The sequence below is a fragment of the Triturus cristatus genome, chromosome 11 (assembly GCF_964204655.1).
Source record: "Triturus cristatus chromosome 11, aTriCri1.1, whole genome shotgun sequence".
Classification (NCBI taxonomy): Eukaryota; Metazoa; Chordata; class Amphibia; order Caudata; family Salamandridae; genus Triturus; species Triturus cristatus.
Window position 1 is genome coordinate 473,693,072 of NC_140594.1, and position 25,886 is coordinate 473,718,957.

Here is a 25,886-nt window from a genome sequence, read left to right on the forward strand (position 1 = left end):
GCCTGAGGTGACGTGGAAAGGCTTAACAGACGCACATTCTTTGGTTATGATTACAAACTAGTCACTGTGAAAGAAGCCTCATAAGAAATACATATTTAAGTGAATGTTCAAAGAGGAAAAGAGTACACTTGTGTCTTGGCCTAAGCAATGGGAAGTCTAGACAGAAAACAACCGGTCAAGAAAATCATCTGGGATCCTCAGTCACTTAGATCATTGTTAAGTCAAGTCAAACCAACTTTATTTGCTTTTCATTTGAAACCACAAAAGTACCTCATCAAAAAAAGACATTTATCAATAAAAACAGCAAATTAATAAAATCTAATAACACTGGTAATAAAAACACAGACATGATTCATATGTCTCCTAAAGCTCTTCTCACTCGGACTGCTCCCACAAGTAAAAAAGCAACTGAGTGACAAACTATCTTATCCAGTCAGGGATGTAGGTACAAAAGAGCTGGTCTAACATGATTAAAATGCAACATCCTCAAAATAGGACAAATAAAACATTACCTTAAGGTACTGTACATTAGGCCGAACACAGCGAGTCAGACTAACTCTGTTCCTCTCAGAACCTACAGAGATCAGCTGTGGAGTGCCCCAGGGCTCCTCCCTGTGCCCCACCCTGTTCAACGTCTACATAGCCCCTTCGCTGCCATCGTCAGGAACCACAGACTCAATATAGTCTCCTATGCCGACAACATCCAGCTGATCCTCTCCCTCACCAACGCCCAACAACCGCCAGAATCAACTTCCACAGCTGGATGAAGGCCTTTGCCACCTGGATGAAAGATAGCTGCCTCAAACTCAACTCGGACAAGACCAAAGTACTCATCCTGGGACCCATCCCCTCAGCCTAGGATGACTCCTGGTAGCCCGCCACACTGGGAACCCATCCCCCGCGGACCACGCACGTAACCTCTGAATCATACTGGACTCCTCGCCCACAGTGAACTGCCAGATCAACACCGCATCCTCATCTTGCTTTCACACCCTTCGCCTGCTTCAAAAGACATTCAGACGAATCCCCAAAGACGGTCCCCCGCGCACTTATCACCAGCAGACTGTACTACAGCAACTCTATCTATGCCGGCGTCACCCAAAAACGTCTCAGGAAATTATAGAACGTTCAAAACTCTGCAGCCAGACTGGTCCTCAACACTCCCCGCCACAGCCACATCACTATATACCTTTGAGAAGTCCACTGGCTCCCAGTCAACCAAAGAATCACCTTCAAGTTCCTCACACATGCCTAAAAAGCTCTCCACGACACAGGACCTGCATATCTGAACCACCACCTCTCATTCCATGTACCCGCCAGACACCTTCGCTTGGCCCAACTGGCCCTGGCCACCGTTCCACGGATCGAATATCCTTCTCCCACCTCGCCAAGATCTAGAACACCCTGCCTCGCCACCTCAGGCAATCCCTGTTACTGACTCAATTCAGGAAGGATCTTTTACTGAACCCCTGCACCCAGACAGATCAGCAGCCCACCCCTCAGCGCATTGAGAACCTTACGGGTGAGTAGCCGCACTACATAAACCCCCGATTGATTGAGACAAAACATAATAAAGTGAAAAGTGTTCTGTGTGGAAACATTATCGATACGACATGGGTGAATGCCTGAGTCTTTAGTCCATCTCAATGGTATTATCAATAAATGGTGAAAAAGGTTCATCCTGAACCAAGTGAGGATATATCTATGAAAATTAGATGGAACCAAACATAGATATGGCTCAATTGACAGTGTGGTTTGAATCATAACGGAATGTCTGTCTGTCTCAACAAGGCCTCAGCTTCTCTCTTCATCCGGAATATATAGCTCATTTTGCAGTTCTGCATGGACCACCTCTGAGGCAACGCTACTTGGTAGGAATAACAACCTTCTCATGAATTTATGCTCTTCTCTCTGGAGTGATTCTACAGAGACATATCCCCAAATATCACATCCACAGGTGGCAATCGACATGCACTTAGCATTATATATTTAATTTATCACATCTATGGATTTATATCCCAAGTGCGTCACAAAATCAAACATACCATGCCCAGCCCTACAGAATAATGAGCGTTTGCGATTTAGAAGCAAGGACCAACGCAAAAAGGCATCAAACAAGAAACCAGTTAAGAAAAGTTGCTCAAGTGCCAACCCTTAATAATAAAAGTCCTAGATTTAGTATTTTAGACCCTATTACCAGACCCTGTGATTTCTTAATATTAGTGCCTATGTTCAAGTTATCCAAGTACTCAACAAATGAATCCCTTGGAAGTTCTTGAAAAGAGCACATTGTCGTGAGAATACAATAATAAAGCCAATATATATGGTAAATAAGAAAGGGGCTAAAATGCATCCCTTTTCAATCTGAAGCGTAAAGAACATTCACCTATCTCACCATATCGAACGGAGGCAGTACGATTGTAATACAATGCTCTCAGTAGGCTACTAATGTCCTTTGATCCCAGGACAGCTCATATCTTATCTCACTCTATCCAAAGCTGAGCTGAGATACATGAAGGCTAAATAGAAAGGGTCCCTTTCTTAGCAACAGTGTACTTGGATACCATCAGGTACAGGTTTAATTTTTTTGAATTGAGAGTCTAGTGAGCAGAACACGTCACTGGTTATCATGCCATTAAGGCCCTGAAGAAGCCTCTCTAAAGAGACGAAACGCGTTGGCTATGGCTAGGATCTCTTGATCTCTGGAAAATAAAGAAAATATTTTAAAAGAAAATAAAGAAGATCTACCTCAAGAATCATGTATTCTGGATGTATTTTTGTGTAAAGTCATTGTAATTTTCTGACAATATACGTATGTTCTGTATAGCGCTGAACCATTGTGCATCAAATGTTTATGTAGGACTTGTTCCTAAACAAGAAGTATAGAGGGGAGTACTCCTTGGTTCTTTGCGCTATTCTGTAGACTACAGACACTGGTCATTTGTCGGGTGCGGAATCAAACAGCCACTACCCTCTTTTTTGTGTTGTGTGTTAGGTACAGGTTTAAACATTGATCAACGATCCCCACTCTGGCCCTAAAACCAAACTGTATAATAGAGAACTCCTTCTGCTGCTTAGCTCAAGAACATAATCGGTTTAAAATTATTCTTCCAAGTATTTTCACCTCAGTGTCGATTAGTAAGATACTCAATAACAACACACATCCTCTCTACGCCCTTTCTTAAAAACTGACACAATCGCCAAGTGGGACCAGGAGTCCGAGAAACCATAAGTCACTGCTGTGTTAAGGTAGTTAGTAACCATGGGTGCCCACTACTCAAAGTTTGATTTAAACAGGTCGCCTGGTAAGCCATCGTGGCCTGGTGCTTCGTTAGATGGCGGAGTCATTATAACCTCTCTAACTTCCTCCCAATCAAACCTAAAATTGATTCGCCAATCTTGCCGATTATAATGAGGGAGTGGGTTCAGGATCGTCATAAAGGGATTCAAAATGCTTAACCCAGGCATCCGGAGAAATGTGTGAATTCATCATGTATCCGATACTAGAATAAAATAAGGGTTGATTTACCACCTTTCAAGAACAAGCCACTATCTCGCTCAGAACATGGAAGGGTTAGCTTGTCCTCGCTTCCCTACGTAAATGAGGTTTCCTTTCCTTGTTGTCTAGTTTATATGCTCACGATGTGCTTTGCTACAGGAATGGGCAAACCACTTATCGGGAGGGGGGCTTTTGGGATTGTCATGTCTCAATAACATTAACTTGACAACTCTGCATATACGGCTAAATGAGGGAAAGATCGCACTATCACGAGCACCAGCTTGTAAACAAACCCCCAAATCCTCTGCACATTACGGAAATAGCTTAAGATAAAATCATCTGGCTGTATCACGCCCCACTTTATTCTGCGCCCTTCATCCTTTAGAGATGACAGCCCGTCGTACTTAGGAGTCTAGAACACCTACTGTAAACGATCCAAAACCCAAAGCCCTGCAAAAATACGGACCGGGGTGACTCGGAAACTAGCCTGAATATCTCGAATTGAGATAATACGAACAGTAGTGGACATATTGGATGCCAATGTATTAAGCCAAAGATGTATACCTCTCTATATGCCTGTCCTATCCTCTTTCTCATTTCTAACTTTCCTATCCGCTCACCCTGCACCTACTTCTCTATCAAAAATATAGCCAGCAAGTGGGTAACCGCCTAAAACAATAATGTACGAAGATTTTCTGAATGTCATGCAATAGCGTTGGTGAATGTATACAATTTATAAAAATAATTTAATTTTTTTTTTTTTTTTTTGTTTTTTAAAGTAGCCATTAAAGGGCTGGGGTCAGTACGAGCATCCCACTGCACTTTAAAATCCTTGAGTAAATGAATTAGGCCCAAAGAAACAGAAATAAAATCTATTACCGTTCCCCTGTCTATCCCTGTAAAGGTCAGTATGCTCTCGCTTATCCACAGTCACCTCTGACTCACGTGAGGTCAAAATAACAAAGTTAAAATCGGCAAACAGCAAATTCATCAAATCTCCCTTCTTGGAGTGTGTCAAGTGAACAGTGAAAGTGGCTAAGTTGTCGTAGTTACAAGAATCAAAAACCGGGCAAACTTTCACATAAATGTGAGCTAAAATCTCCTATCAACAACATATAAACAGAGTCCTCCTTAGTACCATAAAAAATATCTAAAAACTGTCTGAGATACGGAACATGAGTGTCCATGTTTTGGGTAAAATTAGAATTATAAAAATTAAAAATAAGCAGGTTGCCCTTAGACTTGAAGCTAAGGAAAACATTGGCTAAGTTTTGACAAACGGTATACACCACCCCGATATTACAGTTCAGACTCAGTCGGATTAGTATTAGCAAACCATCTTTAGCCCTGCTATGCATCACTGGAGTCGCTGGAACATAAAAAGAACTTATAACCATCCAACACAAATTTGCATTCCACATCTAAAGTTTCCTGCTAACAGACTACGGGGAACTCCTCAAGAAAGCTACACCATTGTATGTCCTCTTAATTGTTCACTAACCCAGCTATGTTCCAGCTGAACACTCTACACAAATTTGAATCACCCAAGATGTAAAGACCGTAGGGTCAGAAGGGGTGGTAGTGCCTGTTAAATGCAGTCAATCTTGGGAGTCAAAATCGCTTAGAACCTCAAATCTGTTAACAGTAGGAATGGAATCCATATCCCTCCTCCCAACTACCCTTACAACTGAGCTCTCCAAAGGAATAACTCTCTCCACCTATGTGGTCTTAACTAGTGATATCTAAAAATAAAAAATAAAAAGGTAGTACCACAATGCCCGAGGTCGTTTTAGTATGGTGGAATAGGTCCTTAAGAAGATTACCTAATACAAAGGCACTATTCAAATTCACCACCACACAGGCACCCTCAAAGACATCCCTATCCACCCATATATTCTGATCTTTTTTTTTATTTGATTATAGAGTGTCAGGCACCCAGTCCAGCATTGATGTAACTAATGTGTAAGCTTGTTCTTCAAATGCATAACGTTTTCGATCCCCCTGTTGCACTGAAGTATATGCGTTCATCTTCCCATTGGGATGAGGTTGCTTTCCGCTTACTCGTAGTGTAGAAAGAGAGGCAAACACCTCTAGGTTCCAATAAGGTGGTGGGACACCTCTAGACTTTCAACATTTAAGAGGATTGTGAACTTGAGCTCCTTTGTCCACCTTACTTACTTACAGTCTGACAAAAAAGGGAACACACATGAACAAAACATCACAGAGAACGTAATCAGTATACATGACCAGCTCCTCTATCAATGTACACCTAACTGTATACCTAACAATGTCTCTAAACACTTACATGATTATAGTATGTAATGTTACAAAATTACTGAAGTAACTGTAAGAAATACTTGTTAGACTATCTACCACTCTTACACCAATTTGTACCAAAAGAAGTATACAGACCTTCTACAAACTAGTCAACACTTATCTTGGAGGTGGCTAGGCAGCCCAGATGCTTTCAAATCTCAACTTGACAAAGGCAGAACATTGCTAACTACAACTGAACCCAAGACAAATTCTCCATAATAGGCCTGGGATGAGAAAAAAGAATATAATGAGAAACACTATGCCAGGCTGACAATATGGAGATTGCAGCAGGTCGCGAGAGATGCTGCCGGCAATTGAGTCAGACTGAGCATCCGGGGCCTCCAAGGCGAAAGCAGAAGGGCAAAAGGAACAAGCGCTAGCGTGGAGGCGAGGTGGCACGTCACTGAACTACCAGTAGAATAGTTCCAAGAACTGGAGGTGGCAGGAGTAGCAGACTGATCAGAGGATCTGTCTGATGCTGGGTGATTGCAAATAGCCCCCTGGGTTGGAGGCAGCGCCCTAGAGGTCGGTCTCTCCCATGTGGTATGTGGCAGGCGATCAGTGCCACTGGCATTGCTCAGAAGTCTGGTGGTGGGGGGAGGGGAGGGGGGGGGGAGACAAAGCATAGCTCGAAGGTGGAGATAAACTGCTAGAGAAAAGGCAGTCTTTCAAAAACAGAGTGCTGAAACAAGACTATATTGCAGTTCATGGCCTGTATTGGGCTGTGACATGAAGGCAAATAGGTTTCATAGCCCAAAGTGATGAGATTTGACGACCTGGCTGACAAATACAGGATGGTCATGCAGAATGGCATTCAACTGTGACTGAACATCGGGCCCAAGTACACTGAGAGCAGCACACTAGGCTTTTGAAGCCAGAGGGCTCATGAGAAAGGTGACGAAGAAGATGCAATTTTCAGCTCCTCTGGATCTGCAGTAGAGGGAGAGGGTGATCACCCAAGACTCAGTCATGTTTAAAGACAAGGGGGCCACAATGTGCAAACCAAAATTGACAAGTTTGCCAAAACTATTGCTAGGAAGGGGAGGGGAAAACAAATACAAACGCACCAGTAACATGGCAGAAGAGGTTCCCTCAGCCCCGAAGATCCTGCAGACAATAAATGAATCAAAATCCTTGCTGAACGTCAAGATGGAGGAATCTGTATTGTTGTCTTCCCCGGGAGCAAAACACACGAAAGACAGCTGAGAGGGGGACAGAGGTAGAAGGTAGAATACCTACAGCTGAAGATACAATCCAAACAACGTGAAGAAATGTTACTCAACTGATGGAGACAACCAAGAGACTTGAACACAGTAAGTGTGGAAGATGCGGAAGGAAGGCCTCAGAGAAGTGGTGGGGATACCGGAAGGAGTAACGGGAACAAGAATGGAGTGCTTTCGAACAACTTGGTTTACGTCTTGGATACCTCCAGAAAGGCTGTTTCCATGCTACGTGACAGATATCACAAAGGGCGCTCCCACTAGACTTATAATAGCTAGGTTTTTTTTAAATATAGATAGAGATGTGATTCTGAGAGAAGCCTATCTGATAGGGTAAATCACACATGAGAATTGAAAAGTTAAGATTTTTCAGCAGCCACTCTCATTACTTGAAGTTAAACAGAAAATTAATGTGCTTCAAATAGAATAAACCCTAATGTACCGGGTGAAATTGAGGATCAACTTCTTTGCAAAACTCTCTTACTTTACTCTCCTGAAATGACCTACGAGGATGTATTAGAGGAAAGAAAAGGCTTCAACAAAGCCAGCTGATTCACAAGGTTGAGGGGCGAGAGGCTCTGGATGCCATAAACACCTGGACCAAGACCAAGATATTGTGAGTTGCACTCAAAAAAAAAAATCTGTCCACTGGTCACACAGAGATAGCTCAAGCAAAGGAGATGGAGAGGAGATTGACAATATACATGCTGTGATACCTACTGGGATTACACCAATGGATGGACAAGACAGAACAGATAAACAAGAGGTCCTGCTAACAATGGAACAGACTGACCAACCAATGAACTTGTGACTCACTGAATAGTCAAATTAAGGAGAACGGGAGGGAATGTTACCAAAGTACTGCTTAGAGCTTTTATTATGGCATGCTAGAATGAGCTATGTTTTACACACTGGGGCCGAATATACTGTCCGTATGTTTGAAGGAAACACAACTATGCAACGAAGCCCATAGTTTAAGCTAGAGTTAGACATATGTTTATAACCACTCCCAAATACTGCATTGTATCTCCTGTAGAGCCGCAGTATTAATCATTTAACTCTTTTCTATGGATCAGGTGACTGCTGCCTCAAGCATCATGGTAACTCTGACTCTCTTGACTCCTGCGAATACCTCACACTCTCCATAGGTAACGACTCAAACCAACTATGCAAACTGCACACCTTCTACCACCCCCAGGTAAAAATGACCCATTCATTGACCATCTCATGGAAATCATTGTAACAAATGCCTCCCCACACTCCAATGATATATTCCTAGGAGACTTTAACCTCCATTGGAATGACCTCAATGACGCTCAGAACAACATCCTTAAAGACTTCCTGGATGGCCAATCACTTAACCAAGCCTGCACTCTACCCACACACTCTTAAGGAGCCACACTGGACTGGATCATCTCAAAGGATACGGCGGTCAGGCTAACTTCAGTTGCTCCTTGCGACTGGTCAGACAACCATGCTATTTCCTTCCAAATATTGGGCGCACCGAGGAAAACATCAGTGCAACCAGTGAAACCGAAAGTATGGATCCGGGACACCAAAAGCCTAGACTCCGAGAAGCTGGTAGCGTGATGCGAGACGGATCTCCCCCCTGCCAACAATCTATCTACGGTCAATAAACTTACTGACCACTACAACTCAACAATGTTGGATATAATTGACTCACTAGCCCCGCTTAAACTAAAAGGAGTTCGGACTAAAGACAAAAATCCCTGGTTCAATGGGGCCCAAACACTGAAATGAGAATTCTTCGGCTAATAGAAAGGAATTGGAGACAACATCCCTCCTCCCCCCAACTAAAACTTCTTAGAAAGACCAGAAATGCGTACAATAAGAGCATTTGCAATTAAAAAAAAGAATTCTTCAGAGCAGAACTTGAAAACGCTAAGAACAGACCTCGCAAGCTCTTTCGATTGATAAAACAACAATCGAATAAAATGGCTAAAACCTCTGAAGAAACAACCAAATGCCTAATAAGCTCTGATGAATTCTCCTCCTTCTTCTCGGCTAAAATCAACTCCCTGGGTAATGAGATGTTCTCTGCCACTACCGTCCTCCCACAGCCCGCGGGGACTCTTCAAAATGGCGCTACTCACTCCCCACAGATATTACCCAAAAACCAAGCACACTGGATTCCCTTCAACCTTTATGACAAGCATAGCATAGCAAAAATTCTATCATCCATTAAACCGAACAACCACTTCATTGACCCGCTTCCATCCAACTGTTTATCTGCAGCCAAACATCTCATCATACCCATCTGGACTGCAATAATCAATGCTTCCCTAATGCAAGGGTCTATACCAGACTCGTTAAAAATGGGACAAGTCACCCCCATTCTAAAAAAACCCTCGCTAAACCCTGCTCAACCAGACAATTTCAGACCAATATCTAATATTCCTCTACTTGTGAAACTAGTTGAGAAATGCGTGCAACAACAACTTAGCCTACACATCGCCACTTTCAACTTGCTAGATGAGTGCCAATCTGGTTTCAGACCAGCCCACAGCACTGAAACTACTATTCTCCACATAGTAGATGATGCCCTCCAAGCCCTAGACCAAGGCAAAACATGTCTCTTAATTCTGTTGGATCTTTCCTCGGCGTTTGACACAGTCAACCATTGAAAGCTTCTAGAACGTCTGGAACTCAGGATGGGCCTAGGGGGGAACCGTTCTCAAGTGGTTCAAATCCTTCCTACAAAAGATTCTTAATTAATCACATTCTATCCTCCCCTTCCCCAATTACGATTGGCGCCCCCCAAGGGTCAACTCTCTTTAACCTTATCTCGAACCACTAGCTGAAATCCTTTGCAATGCCAACAACTCTATCTACATGTACGCTGACGACACCCAGGTCTACATCAAAATCTCTTCTCTAGAGGAGGTCCAAATAATGAATGATGCTCTGAAACAGACTGTGCACTGGCTTGCCAGCAACCAGCTCAAACTCGAAGAGCAGAAAACCGAGTTCTTGCTAATCTCCCCTCCGAAAAGCTCCCCTGACATACTTGAATGGACCAACTTGATCACCGCGCTGAACTGGACCCCGACCATAGTGGACTCAGCCAAATCGCTAGGAATCGCACTGGACAAAAACCTGAACATGCGAGCCCACATAAACACTCTGGCCAAAAATGCCAGGTTTCACCTCAGATATCTGAGAAATCTAAAACCTTTCCTAGACACTACGGACCAAAAAATAGCAGTTCAGGCCCTAGTCAGCTTTAGGACCGAATACGGATGCTCAACCTTATCTGGCCTACCAAAGATCTCTACAGCTCCCCTAAAAGCCTGTCTCTACACAGCTGCAAGACTCCTAACAGGCTCAAAAAAATACGATCGTATCTCGCCGCACCTAAAGGAGCTGAACTGGCTACCGTACGAAGCTAGAATCCAACTCAAATAGGCCTGTATCACTCATAAAGCTGTACACTCCAAGTCTCCTGCATACCTTGCTCAGAAAATCGTGGTCTCCGGAGGAGACAGGCACTCTCGGTGTGCCAGGGATTTTGTGTTGAAACCACCCCTCTTCCGGAAGAAGAAAACATACAACAGAGCTTTCTCTGGGGCTGCCCACAGAATCTGGAACTCACTGCCGTCTTACATCAGAAGAATACCTCCCCTATCAAGTTTCAAAAAGGAAATGAAGACCTTCCTAATGGACAAATTCCTAACCTAATCTCTCTAAGAGCCTCTGCAGTTTCAGCAGCCCAGCGACTCTTCTCTCATGTTTGCATGATCCTTTTTGTATCTAACTTGTTTTTGTTAATTATTGTAATTAATGTAATTACTTACTACTGCTGTAAAGCGCTCCGATACCCTCACGGGTCATGTTCGCGCTATACAAAACACTAAATAAATAAATAAATATAAAACCTGTAGCAAGAGGTAATGGGGGTGGCGGGAGGATAGGTTAGTTCACAAATGTTTTAAGTTTGAACCGACATAGCAGTAGGTCCCATATTCAAATATAGGTGCAATTGTAAACATACCTATGCCTACGGAAAGCTTGGAAATTCTGATCTGTAAAGTCAATAGTGTGGGCCATAAAATAAATAGAGATTGTTACACAGTACCTAAATAGACAGAGGACAGATCAAGTACTCCTGCATGAGACTCGCTTAGTAGGAAACAAATGTATGTTTTTAGAAAGAGAAGGGTACATAGTCATAAACCATTGTGGGCTCACAACAGCCTCAAGAAGTACATTAGCAATGCTTTAAAAAAGCACTACCATTTGCTCTGACACATACTTAGACAGACCCCATAGTTGTTTGGTTGTGATGGAGGGTGAACAGGAAGAGGAGAAGATGGCGATAGTCTTAGTATATATTCCACCCAGACTCCAAGACATGGTCCTCGAGGACATAGAAGCTTAAATAATTAACATGCCAGACTCGCTGCTGGTGATTGGAGGAGACTTCAATTTGGTAATGAATGGCACTGGCATACCTGATAGATATGGGGACACAAACGCACATAAAAAGGAGGAAAACAATCTGAGAGACTCCAAAGAAGCTCCGGGGCTAGTGGATGTCTTGCAGGAGAGACAGAGACGAGAGGCAATACTCCTTTTTCTCAGGATCACAAAGGTAATATTTTACAATTCGATTATGTTTATTCCTGGCGCACACAGTAGAAGATGCTCCTGGGTACATTACTTAGCCAGGTGTATTTGTGATCATTCCATGTAACTGATTATCATCCAGGGGGAAAGGAAGGCAAGAAGGGTTGGATGGATAATTAATGGCTGGGCTACAGGATAAGCAAAGCAGGTGTTGTATGGTTTGTACCTAACCAGTAAAACTATGTGTTTGTTGGACAACATAAAGATCAGAATTGTGCCAGACTGAATCTATGCACACCCTCAGGATACTTTGGCCTATAGCTCTACTAGCCCACAGTGCACCATCTACACCCCTAACCTTACAGGATAACAAGTGTGTGTACAACCTCAGAACATTACAACCCTGATTCCCCAAAGAAATTGTGGTAACAGATCTAGAACCCCTTTGTTTGGACTCTCATGCATACCCAAAGAAATACCCAAGAAATACTCAGCAAGGCATTTCAATATTTATTGAAGCATTATGATTCTTGTATAAAATATGTGTTGCGATTGTGAGTAGAATGAAACAGATATGCGTAATTACTATTACAGGAATAGTGAAAAAGATGAACATTTCCACCATTGTGCTAAGGCAGTGAATATATGTGGGCATACAAGTACTGTGTATAGTGTACTCCTATCTAGCGCTCCCTACCTAGTCTTGTCAAGGGTGGGTGATTTGCCAAACCCCTGCCTGGGTGGTCTAATTCCCAATTACCTTCGGATAATTGTCACCAGACTGTCTGTCTTGTTGTAGAGCTGTACATCCTGCATGTTAGTAAGCAGGAATCGGCTGAGCTGGAATTCTGGCATGTAGTGACTTTGCAGAATCAGCGGAGTTCTCCTCTCTCCCAAGAAGGAAGTTGTTCTGTATATAGTGGCAAGTTTTCAAACCCCTGTCGGGCCGCAATTGTTTATTCTAGTTGGATAGCATTGTCACCTACTGAACAATAACAATGATGACATCTGTGCAGTAAACGTAATCCTTTGTACTAAATGTTCAAGGTATTGTGACAGTGTGCGTACGAAGTAGGAAGGTAAGCAATGCCGATGCAGAGAACGTTAGCCTTCATTGTCACACACACAAATGTATGTCATATGTATTAGTGTGAAAAAGAGAAGGCAACATAAGAAACATGATAAATGGCGGTGTTTCTTACCAGGCCTATCCTGGTCATGTGACACAAGGACCACTGGGTCGCGACAATAAAAAACGATGTTACAGAAAACACGAACATGATCAGAAGTCGAAAGCTACATTATGGCAGGTGTATACAACAGTCCTTAGCAGCAAATCCTATGTAAAAGTGCATCAAACAAAACAAATAGATGGAAACAAATATTGGAGCAACAAAAAGAGTTACTGGGCACAGAGAATAAATAATCTTCCAAGCCTGAAAAAATTAAGTCTGCATAAAATAGAGATATTATATATAGCACTGGTCGAGGGGGAGGCTACAGAAGGGGGGCATAAACTGTACGAAGCGGAAGAGAAGGCAAGCAAACCTTTGGCTTTGATCACCTAAACAAAGCAACAGCACCATACATTAGTTCATATAAGAAATGCCTCCGAGAAACTGTTGGCCTTCCACTGGGAAATACTGAGGGTTTTCAAGCAATACATGAAAAGCTTATGTAACACTCTGGGGAATAGCTCACAAAAGGAACTAGACTCCTCTAATAAAGATCTGCATGTGACCTCCCTCACTGCAGACAACAGGGATTTCCTGGAAGTGGATGAGTTAGCGGAGGCAATCATGCAATTTAAGAGCGGGAATGTCACTGGTCCCAATGGGCTGTAGCAGAACTATACAAGAGCTCTCCGGAAGGTTTATTTGTCATATAAACAACTGCTCTACAGGGCAAAAAGGTATTGTTACCTCCCAACAGATGAATAATTAACAAGTATGGTCCTCATCAATAAAAAGGGGAAATGCAAGCACAAATGCACCTCATACATGTCCATATCCTCTAAAAATGTGACTGTTAACAAAGGTCCTGGCCAATCACTCATTCCAGGTAATAGAAACACTTGTACATCCACATCAGTCCGGCTTTATGCCGCACCGGGCAGCTAGGCATACCCTGCTTAGGCTACATGGTCGTTCCTACTTAGAGAGCTGGAAAGAGTCAGATTTGGTCCCACATACCTAGCATGGGTAAAATTACAGTATACCAACCCAGGGTACAGCTCAATGAAGAAGTTTCAAATGTTCCCATTAAAAAGAAGAACGAGGCAGGAGTGGTCACTGTCCACACTCTTTCACTCTGACAAATGAGCCACTGACATGCTGGATACGTCAGGAGGCAGAAATGCGGGGAATGAAATAAGACCATGAGTGGACAGACGTAATATCACTTTATGCCGACGACATGCGGATATATTTTGTGGACTCACCTTTAGCAGTCCCCCAGGGTGTGACAGGTCCTAAAAAAGTATGGGACATACTCGGGTCTTACAATAAATTAGTCCAAGACAAATATAAATTATTTAACAGTTTGGACACTGTCCCAAAACCTGAAATGTCAAATGACTGTATAGAGGGAGGGACCCTAGGCACCCAAGTGACTAGGTATAAAGAGACCTACTTAAAACAGAACACTGAGACGCTACCAATTAAAATATCTTCATAGATAGAATAGTGGAGGAATCTCTTGTTATCCTTGATTGGAAGGGCACCTGCTATAAAAGCTCTTCCACAATTCCTTATTGTTATGCAAAAACTCAAAAACACAAAAAGAAGGCGATGACAGAAATGAACGTCATTCTCTAGATGGTGTTGCAGATCCTTTTATTCATTATTTTATACATAACAGCCAACGCGTTTCACCCTTACGGGCTTCTTCAGGGCAAACAAACGATCCACAGAACAGAAAAAGAATTCCACAGGGTATTAGACCAGATAAGTAGACGGTTTCCTAAGTTGATTCCTGATCACGGGATCTGAGAAAGAGTATTCTATAAAGTCCGTAGTAAAAACTTGGAATAACTGATGTGACAGGAGTCTCTTCAATGGCCGTTTAACAGGCCTGGGGCTTAGCGCAATACATTATGCGCCCTGGTTTATGACTGGGACCAGCGTGAATGGTGCGACGGACTTTATAGAATACTCTTTCTCAGATCACGCTAGGGTGTTGCATGTATCTGGCAAATTGGGCAGGCAGAGAGGTGCCAAAGTGGGATTTGATAGGCATCTCTAAGCTGGGCGACATACGGGATATGGGAGCACTCACGACATTTGATGACCTAAAGGAGGAATACGAATTAGAAGACAATCAGTATTATAAATACATACACGTCGCAAGTGCTCCAAAAACTGCATAATACAAATGTTCTTTAGTAATCTCCTCTGGAATTTAGAGTGCTCGCCTGCACTTTACATAGCCATGCCACATTATTATTTTATAGAGCACTAAATAATCTAAAAAAAAGTCAATGGTCAGACTTCAGGGAAAATAGGAAGATGACTTATGCCCCTTATAAGATGGAGAATTGGCAGAGAAGCTCACAGATAGCTCAGAGGAGTAGCTATATGGGCAGGGTGTCACTTGGTTCAATTAAACACCCTACATACAGCCTACTCCTACATAGGTACAGCTGGATAAATTTCAGAAAATGCACGATGCAGGCTTCCCCAAAGGAGAGGAGTTGGCCTAACGGCTAGGGCGGTCGACCTTGAATCTGGGGAACTGGGTTCGAGTCTCGGCAATGACGGTGAACATCCTGTGATTCTGGGCAAATCACATAATCTCACCAGGCCTAACAAAAGATGAATGTGTCCTCATGTAATGCAACTGGTGCTATGTAAAGCGTTCCGATACCCGATTCGGGTCAAGTTTGCGCTACATACAAGTCTGTAAAATAAAATAAATAAGATACAGTTTAGAAGGAATCTTGCCGAGTATGTTATGGGGCTGCCCAAACATACAAAGATTTTGGGTGGGTGTCAATAACCAGATGCAGAGACTGTTAGAAGTGGTATATGGGGAGAGGCTACCCTGTCTAAATGAAAGATCATTTTCCACAAACTTATTGTGACAGTGGCAGAGAGAGATATTACAAGAACGTGTGGTAGTAGACACCTCCTAAAATGGCTAAATGGATGCAGTATATGGACTGGTGTATGAAGCCTGGAATTGCTCTAAGAAATACAAGAAAACATGGGGACCCTGGAGACAAGAGGAGTCTCCTGTAGGCTATGAAAATCATTCAGGAGCAAATTGAGCTAATTACAAGCAGACCCAGAAAATAGCTACTTCAGAAGTAATAACTGTATAGTGCTGTTTTATGCAACTGGTAAGAGGGTGGGTGGCTATTTGATGGAAAATAATACCGTGGTGGCAGTTATCAAGCATGTATGGTATAAGTGCTATGTGATATTACCAATAAAAAGAGTTAAAAAACACTTACTTTGGTGGGATGTTTTCAGGTCTACTTGACCAGTCTGATACCCAATCTGCACTTTTCTTCAAATCTTCTGTTTCTGTCTCTCCTTCAACTGCTTCCTCTTCCGACTAGAAAAAGAAATGTTATATTTACACATTTTAATGCAAGAGTTTAACGAAATGGAGGTATCATCTAACAAGCTAATAAAGTGACACCCTAACCCTTCAGACAATCAGGCACATCGTCACCTAGGGAATGAAGAATACTATAAAAGAAATTATTTTATGTTCACAAACATTCAAATACCCTCTTGAACAAAATATTTAAATAGTTTGTGACTTTTGCACAAATCTGCAGCAAAAAATCCACCCGACAGTCTTGGATGCAAGTGATCTGAAGGGGTGTATTCAGGGGAAGAGAGGGAGGCCAATCAAACGTTGTATGTGAGAGATGGCTAGAGCCCAATGACTACCGTGTATATAGCAACTGGTAGTGAAAGCAGGGGCATGCGCTTACTTGAAGGGTGGTGCAAGGATTAACAACTCAACTATTCAACAAAGTTAAAGGATAACAAATGTAAAGTTCAAAGCAGGTCCATGAAAGAAAAATGTACTTCCTCATTAAATGCTTAAGTAGAAAAATGAAAAAGAGAAGTGGAGAAAAATGGGTTTAACCATTCAACAAAGCCCAACAAGGTACTTACCTTCTGTACCAATTGTTCTTGTGGATACTCCATCTAACATCAGATTCCTCACCTTTGGAATATACCCCATGCACCACAATGGATCCGGATATTATTTGTATTTATTTATTTCCCAGCAAGGCTCTGAGCGCTAAGTGGCACCATGCAGCTCCAGGCTGGCTCCGTACAGCCCTCAGCAAAGACAGAAATAAGTGCCACTCCTGCACATTGAAGTCAGTTTCTGGCTGGACTCCATGTCCTCATACAAAGTATAAAATGAATTTCAAGACCAGTGTGAAGATCTCCAACTTGGGACCTTTTTAGATGGTAAGAAGAGGCCACTCCATAGAACTGAGAGGGTGGAGGATGATAAGGAAACTGTGGTTAAAGGTCGTATCCACCATTAGAAGCGTTATCGAAGGTAAGTAATTTGTTCTGCTGCATAATTATAACCACAGATTCCTCATCTATGAACGAGGCTGAAATATCGGGATCACAGCCACAGTGTCCTGGACTGGTTGTAACTGGAAAGAAGGCCCTGAACAATACCATATCTAGGACAGCTCATTTGAAAGAAACCCTTTGTGAAGGAGTTCGGTATGACTCTGGCTCAATGATAGTGAGCTCAAACTAGGTCAGGAGGTTCACCGTCATCTGGTATATGACTGACTGTGCCGAGCCCGCCTTTAAAAGTCAGTCATTGTGGTAGGGCAAAACTGGCATCCCTGACCACCAAAAATGGGCAGCCAGATCTGCTATGACTTTTACGACCAATCGAGGAGCACTGGTAGGGCTGAAGTAGAGCATGGCACACTGAAAGTGCTCCAAGCCTACTTTGAAGTGAAGGTAACATCTGTGGGACTGCAGGACGGGTATATGAAAATACATATCATGAAGGTACAAGGACACCATCCAGTCACTCGGGTCCAGGGCAAACAGAATCTTGCAGCTGAGAGCATTCTTAATTTGTCGTCTGCAGGAAGGCATTCAGACGATGAACATCCAAGATGGGCTATAGGCACCCATACTTTTTCAGCACAAGGAAATAGTGAGAGTAGTGACCCCCCACCCCCCTTTCCACATCCAGAAACCCATTTATGGTTCCTTTGAAAAGAAAAACTCACACCTTTTGCAACAGAATGGACAGGTGTTCCTCTTAGATTCACTGTGTTGTGGGGAGGCAAGGGAAAGAGTCTGTGAAGCAGAAATAAAGGATAGGGCATAGCCATGCTAACATTTTTAAAGAATCTATCTGTTGGACATGGCGAAAGACTAGCCTGGGAGAAAGAGTTAGATCATGCCCCCTAAAGAGGGGAGCACCATCAGAAGACTACGTGATAGGATGACTGAACATTTTAGGGCCTGGAAAAATGGAGCTACACGTTATCATATTGCAGCTCATGCAGTACAAAACTATGAAAATAAGGAGAAACATACTTTCAGCTTCCATGGCATAGATCATGTGAAACAGGATAAGAGAGTAGCAATAGACAGTTATTACTTACACGCAGAGAAGTGATTTGGATAATGAAATTGAAAGCGGTAGAAATGGGGATGAATATAAATAGCGAATTTCAGTATTTTTTGGGGCAGTAAATTATCGTGAGATATACTGGAAGTTATTTAGGTTATTACTATCTCTATAAACGCACGATTTTTTGATGAATATGTACTTAATGCATAAATTGACATATTGTTGTTTGTAACTATTGAAGAGGTTTATCTGTGCTTCTATTTCTGGGAAGCTTTTCCTCTTTCCTTTTTTCTTCTTTTGTATTATAATGCATATCATATTTACCTTTGTACTCGGTTGTGCCCGAGATAATGCACATTAGTATGTTTACAATAAGAGGTACTCCATTTATTAATGATACAAGTGATTGTAATTTTAGCCACAGTTATGTAGAAGAGATATTGATTTTGACTTGAACATATCAATATTGGAAGTATACTTTTCTTTACCAATTTATGCATGATTCAAGTTTGAGTAATATTAACGAAGATGATATACAACTCTAGTGTACACATGATAGTGTTCTTAATATCTCTGTTAATTAATAGTGCTTTATTTTCTTGCATCCTGGGAAAATGATGTAGTAATTTGGTAATACTATTGAATGTGGATATTATTGCGCTACTTCCTTTTTACTCTATCTTTCTTCTTTTGAATAACTTACCATATCAAAAAAAATGTTTTGTTTTTTTCTCTTGTTTAACATGGTGGAGGTTTCATTGCCCTACAGACACGGTGATGCATGCGTGCACTATCGAATATCTTTAAGGATTTTTTGTAATATGGGAGAATTAATTGGGATATTGATCTCATCGTAGATCTCACACCAATATTGGAGATATAATGTAATTTTATTTATATTATACACGTGAACGTTATAAAGCAAGAATAGTATAAAAAAAGTTTTATTGATAGCTAACATACTGGTTTCATTCGCGGGCAAATACACTTAATACGCTCGATAGTTATTGCGTCTGATATATTAAGATGGCGGAGCATTGTGCTTTATGAAGCGCACTAAACGAGGTGACGCTCGTGTTAATTTTGAAATTAAACGCTATTGATAATTAATATTTTGATATATATGAGCAGTGCTAAATTAAACTTTATTTTGTTTATAATACGCAATTTTAGTAGAAATGACGGTTGCTACATACAAATTGCACATTTCATGATGGCGCCCGTGTTAATTCACCATATAAGGCATGGACAACATGGCCCCCGAGTAGAACGCCGGTTTTCCCATTTGGATTAGGATACGGATTATGGATGCTTGGTGAGTCGGGGAGGGTTCTCTTTTGGTTCTTACTTTTTGTTTGATTAGTATGTCTATTTGAGGAGCCTTACTTACTAACTGTGGGTCTCCGTTTTAGATTATTACCTCTGGGATTGGAATATTGCTCTGAGATATAAGAATACGTGGACTTGAACTCGGAGGAAAAGGGGTGAGATAACTTTATAACTGATTGAGAGGTCCCTTAGTAGGAAATATTGGCTTTTCAGACTGTGTACATTATATAATTATATATACGCGCTATATATTATGTGCGTTTAGAACGTGTGCCTTAGTTGTATATTACACGTTGTTATTTATAGAAACCGAAACTCAATTATACGGACGCGTTGCCCGACGATTATACTGTTTGACCGCACAAGCAATGTGCTAGGAAGATTGGGGATATATCAGAAAGATAGAAGGGTACTATGCTTTATACTGTGGATGAAATAATCTAATAGTACTTGCGTAGCAAACATTATTTATGTTGTTTATTATACTTGGTTTGTGTTTGGTGTCACTTTCAGAAATTGAAACCTTCCATCGTTTGGATAAATTTGATGAGATTGATAACTGCTAGCCGCACATATCGATTGAATACAGAATATTATGTCAGGAGTAAAGAAAACAATTTTTGAAGTGGTTTAATAGTCTCAAAATATGTGACTATTGAGATGGGGTATTGTTTGTTTTGATTAGAACTTATTTTATATGGGGGTTACATTTGATGTTTGATTTTGATTTTACAGAGAGAGAGTTGTGTGTTGTTTTAATATTACGGATCAAGGTACAAGTTGTGAACTTGGCAACTACATTTCAGGTGACTTTATGTTTATAATTATATAATAACAACGACTAACAAATATTTTAATTAATAAATTTTGGCAATTATACGTTAACTAACAATTTTTGCTCTTAGGCTGACATGATTTTACGGTGTTTGAACACGCTCGGTGTATTGATTTTTTAGAATGGATTTAAAGACTTTATACTTTCTATCACTGGGTGATGGTTATCTTTATGTATCGTTGAACACACGGTTTTTGATACTTTTCTGAGTAAAAAGGCTTTAAGAATTGTTTTATTAGTGTATAAGATAGAATATACATATTTTACAAATTGTTTTATTTGTGTTTGCAGCCCTGAAGAAGTCAAAGATGCTTGATGTAGCATGACGAAACACGTGTTGGCTGCTAATGACTTGCTTTAGAATTTTCTAAACTGGTGTGGAAAATGTTTGGCAGGGTGCCATCGAAAGGCATTTCCATGACAGAGCCCTGTACATATCCAGAGAATTCTATTGAGCACATCCACGCATCGCGGTGGAAGAAACTGGTGCCAACTGCCATTCCCCGACAATCATTAGTTTTCAAGGCTGGCACAAATCACATATCTGGCTGCATCTTGACCATCCTAAATGGTTTGAGCCAGTGAGGCCCTAAGGTCTTGCTGGCGATGTCGCAGAGGGCATTTGTATATTAGTCCAATGAACAGACTTCATCGACTGATCTCAATGCTAGGCTAGTCAAAGAGAACATGTGTTTATTGACGGCCTCAATTCACTTAGACTCCCTATCCAGGGAAGTTGTGGGGAATTAATTGGGGTTTCACCTTACTGGTTGAACCAGACTCTGTAGTAAGATGTATAGTGAGAAAATCAGGGTCACCAGGCACCAGTCTGTGACGTCTGGACACCTGTCTATTTACTGATGGGCAAGAACGGCGCCTTGACAAGACGCCTATTAAGATGTCAGTGAGGAACGCATTTAAAGGGAGCAAGGTCTCTGGTAGGCTGCCCCATGGTTTAAGATTTCCATAAGGATATTTATCTTAACCACAGCAGAGGGCAGTTGTAGGTCCAAGATCTCAGCTGCTCATTAAATTACCAATGCCAATATTGTACTCTCTTCCGTTGGTGGTCCAAATGGTAAGTTTAACCCAGTATAGGGGGAAATATCAAGCCCACTATATCCTCTTGTAAATCCATGTAAAATGGTCACTGTTAGACCTGGCACCATTGGCGTGGGTCTCCCTTCCATTTTTTACTGTTGCCGCCTGTAGGTTTGCTATGTTTTTGCTGGTCTAGATGCTTTGGGCACTTTGCCACTGCTATTCAGTGCCAAAGTGCAAGTGCTCCCTATTGTAAATTGTTGTAATGGATTAGTGACTCCATGATTGGCTTATTTGATTTACTTGTCTGACCCTAGCACAGTGCACCATCTGTGCCCAGGGCCTGTAAATCAAATTCTGCTGGTGGGCCTGCAGCACTGGTTGTGCCACCCACAGAAGCAGCTCGTAAAAAATATGGCTCAGGCCTGCCATTGCAGAGCCTGTGTACAGTCTGGGACTGCCATTTCGATTTGGCAAGTGCACCCACTTGCCAGTCCCTAAACCTTCCCTTTTCTACATGTTAGTCACCCCTAAGGTAGGCCCAAGGGCAGGGTTTATTGTATGTGAAAGGTAGGACATGCCCTGATGTGTGTGGCATGTCTTGATAGTGAATTACAGCCAATTTTGTTTTTCACTATTGCAAGGCTATCTGTTCCCATAGGCCATAATGGGCCGTTTGATTATAACATCTTATAATCCTAACTGACCCTAGGAGAACAGGATAGGAAGATAAAGTTTAGTATGCCTGAACTCATAATGTTAAAATACATCCTTTAGTGTGGGTGATTTTTACATTCTGTATTTGAAAATACCACTTTTAGAAAGTAGGTATTTTCTTGCCTAACCATCCAGCATGCCTCTGCTAGGTTTGTGTATTCCATGTCTGGTTTGTGAGTGACAGGGGGCTGGAGAGGGCCTTGGCTCCAGCAGTCTGATGGGTCAGGGCTGGGCTGAATAGGACCTGCATTGAATAGAGTAGGGAGGAGGAGATTTCCTTTCTCTTGCCTGGGCCTTCATAGAATTGAGAGTAGGGGAGGAGACTTCCTTTCAGCTACCTGGGCCAGGTCTGCTTTAAACAATGCTGTCTCCACCTCCTGCCAGAAAGCTGCACCAGGGAGGACAGAACTGGTTTTGGCTGGGCACAGACACTCTGCCTTCAGAGAACAAAGGATTTTGCAGTATTAAAATGGGGCCCAGACCCCAGAACTTTAGATCACTTCTGGGAATCTAGACAACCCTTTGCTGAGGATAGAAACCAAGGAAACTGAAGGAGGAGACTGCCCCTGCGCTGGTGACTGTTTGGGGTTGGCTTTCAGAGGTTACTTATTGCCAAAGAAAGGAGAAAAGGAACTGTGTGTGTACTTTTACTATCTTGCGGAAGATCTCCAAGGGCTTGAAGTTGAGCTTGCCTCCTGTTCTGAAGTCTCAGGGACACAAAGACTTCACAACCAGCTCCCCCTGAATTCACTTGCTGGGAATTCTACCTGCAGTGAGGTGCCTGCTGTTTTTTTGGGCCCTCTGCAGACTGCATGTTGCTGGGAGCTGGAAGCACGACGAAACGAGGAAGAAGCGTGTTGGCGCCGCAGCAGTTGCCGTCACATCGCCAAAGAAGCGCGTCGCCTCCGCAGCTGTTCGCCGTCGCATCGCCAACGAAGCGTGCTGCACCACCAGAGAAGCGTGCTGCCACCGCTGAGGTCGCTATCACATCACCGGAGAAGCATGCTGCAGGGCCTGTTGCGGCTCCAGAACATCGATTTCACAGCACGGCTGTCCGGCGTGCACGCATCACATCCAACGTTGTCGCATCGCATCAAAGAAGCCATTTTGTCGCATCGCACAGGATCGTCGCATCGCATTGAGGTGCCAACTTGTCGCATCTTCACTGAAATGCAGTAACGAACAGACGCATCACCTCCCCCGAAGCACGGAACCGATGCAGCACCTTCCTTGCGATCCTTTTGTGTGTTTTGCTTTACACATCCAGGGTACTTTAAGAGTAAAGTGTTGGACTTACCATCTACATTAAACTAAGCTAATTCTACCATCCTAAAGTCTTATTTTTTACTGTATTATGGATTTTTGTCGTTTGGTCTTGTGTTAAATCTAGATAAAGATTAACTATTTTTCTAAACTGGTGTGGTGTCCATTTGTAGTGTTTCACTGTGTTACTGTATGTGTTCACAAATGCTTTCTGCCTCTGAGATAAGCCTGTCAGCTCGTGCCAAGCTACCAAGGGGGTGAGCAGGGGTTATTCAGGACTATATCCCCCTTTCCCTGTCTAGAAGCAAGGGTCCCTATATTTGGACAAAGGTTTATACCATTGCCAACTAGAGACCCATATTTCTAACATTGGTCGTCAGCAGTGAGGATTTGGACTTGCATTTGTGACTCATATACAGTGATTGGTGTACACTACTAGTGAGTGCAGACCATAACGCGACCACATACATTTTGGTAGAATTTTTTCCTTGGGACTTCTATTTTTGCTAAGAACTGCCAATTCTTGCCACGATGACCAAAGCAGCATCCAATGAATCTATGGATCTACAGTTTGAAGAGAGGGTGGATACCTACTCTGTGCCACAGCTTAAAACCGTCTGTAAAAGGATGTAAAATCCCTGTGAAAGGCATCACCAGGAAGGAACAGTTCCAAAAGGCGCGGAGGGCCTGGTTGGAATCTAGAGATGCTACTGAGCATCCTGAAAAGCCTAGGGAGGAAGCAGAGAATACAGATGGGCAGCTGGATGGGCCATTGGGCCTGACCGGGGAGAAAGTACATTCCAGGCCAGGCAGCAGTGTTTCTTCAAAGGGCCTGTCCCCAGAAGAGCTGGAAGACAGGGAGAGTGATAGAATGCATAAGTTGGAGCTAGCCAAGCTCAAGCTGGGTGGTCAGATGGAGTTGGAGAATAAGAAGTTAGCCTTGGAAGAGAAGAGAATGCATTTAGAGCATGAGAGAATGTTGAGGGAGTAGGAATAGAAAGCCAAGAGTTTAGAAATTACTCCTTCTGGTGGCAGCACACCATCCGTGTCTGTAGAAACAAGAGTATTCATCCTCAAAGATGTCATTAAGGAGTTCCACAAGAATGAAGATACTGGGCAATGGTTTAAGGCCTATGAGGTAGCAATGACCTCCTTCCGGGTCCCTGAGAAGGATTGGGGAGCGGGGTTGTGGGGGCGGTTTCTCAGTGATGGGCCGGACACATTGTTAGACTTGCCCTCTGAGGATCAGAATTCCTATGTCCACATGAAGGAAGCCTAAATGACCAGGTATGGGTTTACCCCAGAGCTTTAAAGACAAAGGTTTAGGAATTGTAAGAAACTGGATTCAAGTACTTGGGTGGAATAAGTGTCTTTTTTTGGCAGAGCATTGGATGGTTGGGTGAAGGGTAGCAAAGTGGATTATTTTGAAGGGCTCTATAATTTGATTGCATGGGAGCACTTGTCCAGTAATGGTTATCCAGGGCTACGCCAGCACCCGATTGATAGTAAGGTGACTATCCCTAGGAAGCTTGCTGAGGAGGCGGACCGCTGGGTTAGTACCCGGGTCCACCAGGGACATGTGGGAGACTTTGACAAAGGTGGGCAGGGTCCCCAGCAGAAGAGTGGGGGTGGGGGGGTGGACAAGGGTGAACAGAATGAATTCCAGAAAGGTCCCCAAAGTAATCCCCAAGGGATCCAAGGGAAGGGATCCCAGCCTCCCCTTGAGAAGTCGTCAGAGGCCCTGACAGATAAGCCTGTTCAGAGGGGTCCCAAGAGATATTTGGTTGGGGTCAGGTGGGCCACTTCTTCTGGGAGCCTCAGTGTCCCAACAAAGGTAACAAGCATTGACATAGCCAATAGGTCTCGCCTTTGGGACCTTATAAGTGTTTAGGCACGTAACAGTTGCATAACTAAATACTTATAAGGTCCCAAAAGCGAGACCTATTGGCTATGCAAAGCGGCCGTGCGGCCACGAAAGTGAAAGTGAAAGTGATCGCGATCACGATCAAACATCAACGCGGCCATGTGGCCGCGAAAGTGAAAGCAATAGCGGTAAAGTGCTGCGCGCGCGCCCGTGCACATGCACTGTAGCTCTAGGCTGGCCTGGTAGCACTTTTTGGAGCCCTCTCAATAAGTCTCGCCAGACCAGCGCATGCGCTGGGTCAGGCGAGACCTAAAAAAGCACCCACTGGTGCACGGCCCCAAGCAGATGACTAGTGTAACCCTGGGAGAGAAGATGGGTGCCCAAGGTGGGTGGGGTCCCGCATCGATGTCCCTAGTCTCTTTAGGACACTGAGGTGGTCCCCAAAACCCAGCTGCCTGATAACACTAAGAAATACAGGCAGTGGGTGACCATCAATGGCCAAAGGGTGGAGGCTCTGAGAGACACCAGAGCCGGTGTGACAGCTGTCAGTTGTCGGCTGGTGTCTGAAGAGCAGACGATCCCCAATGTATTTTACCCTGTCGTTGCCGCTGACAACACAGAGAAAAACTG

At 42.9% G+C, this 25,886-nt stretch overlaps 1 protein-coding gene across 2 annotated transcripts in view; it reads right to left on the reverse strand.

Annotated features, from left to right (window-relative positions):
* Nucleotides 1–25,886, reverse strand: part of BNIP3L (BCL2 interacting protein 3 like) — a 121,309-nt gene that overhangs the window by 28,249 nt on the left and 67,174 nt on the right. For both annotated transcript variants that reach the window (XM_085632756.1, XM_085632755.1), the window contains exon 4: nucleotides 16,076–16,179. In XM_085632756.1, the coding sequence (XP_085488882.1) occupies nucleotides 16,076–16,179 (104 nt within the window). The remainder of the gene's footprint in view (nucleotides 1–16,075; nucleotides 16,180–25,886) is intronic.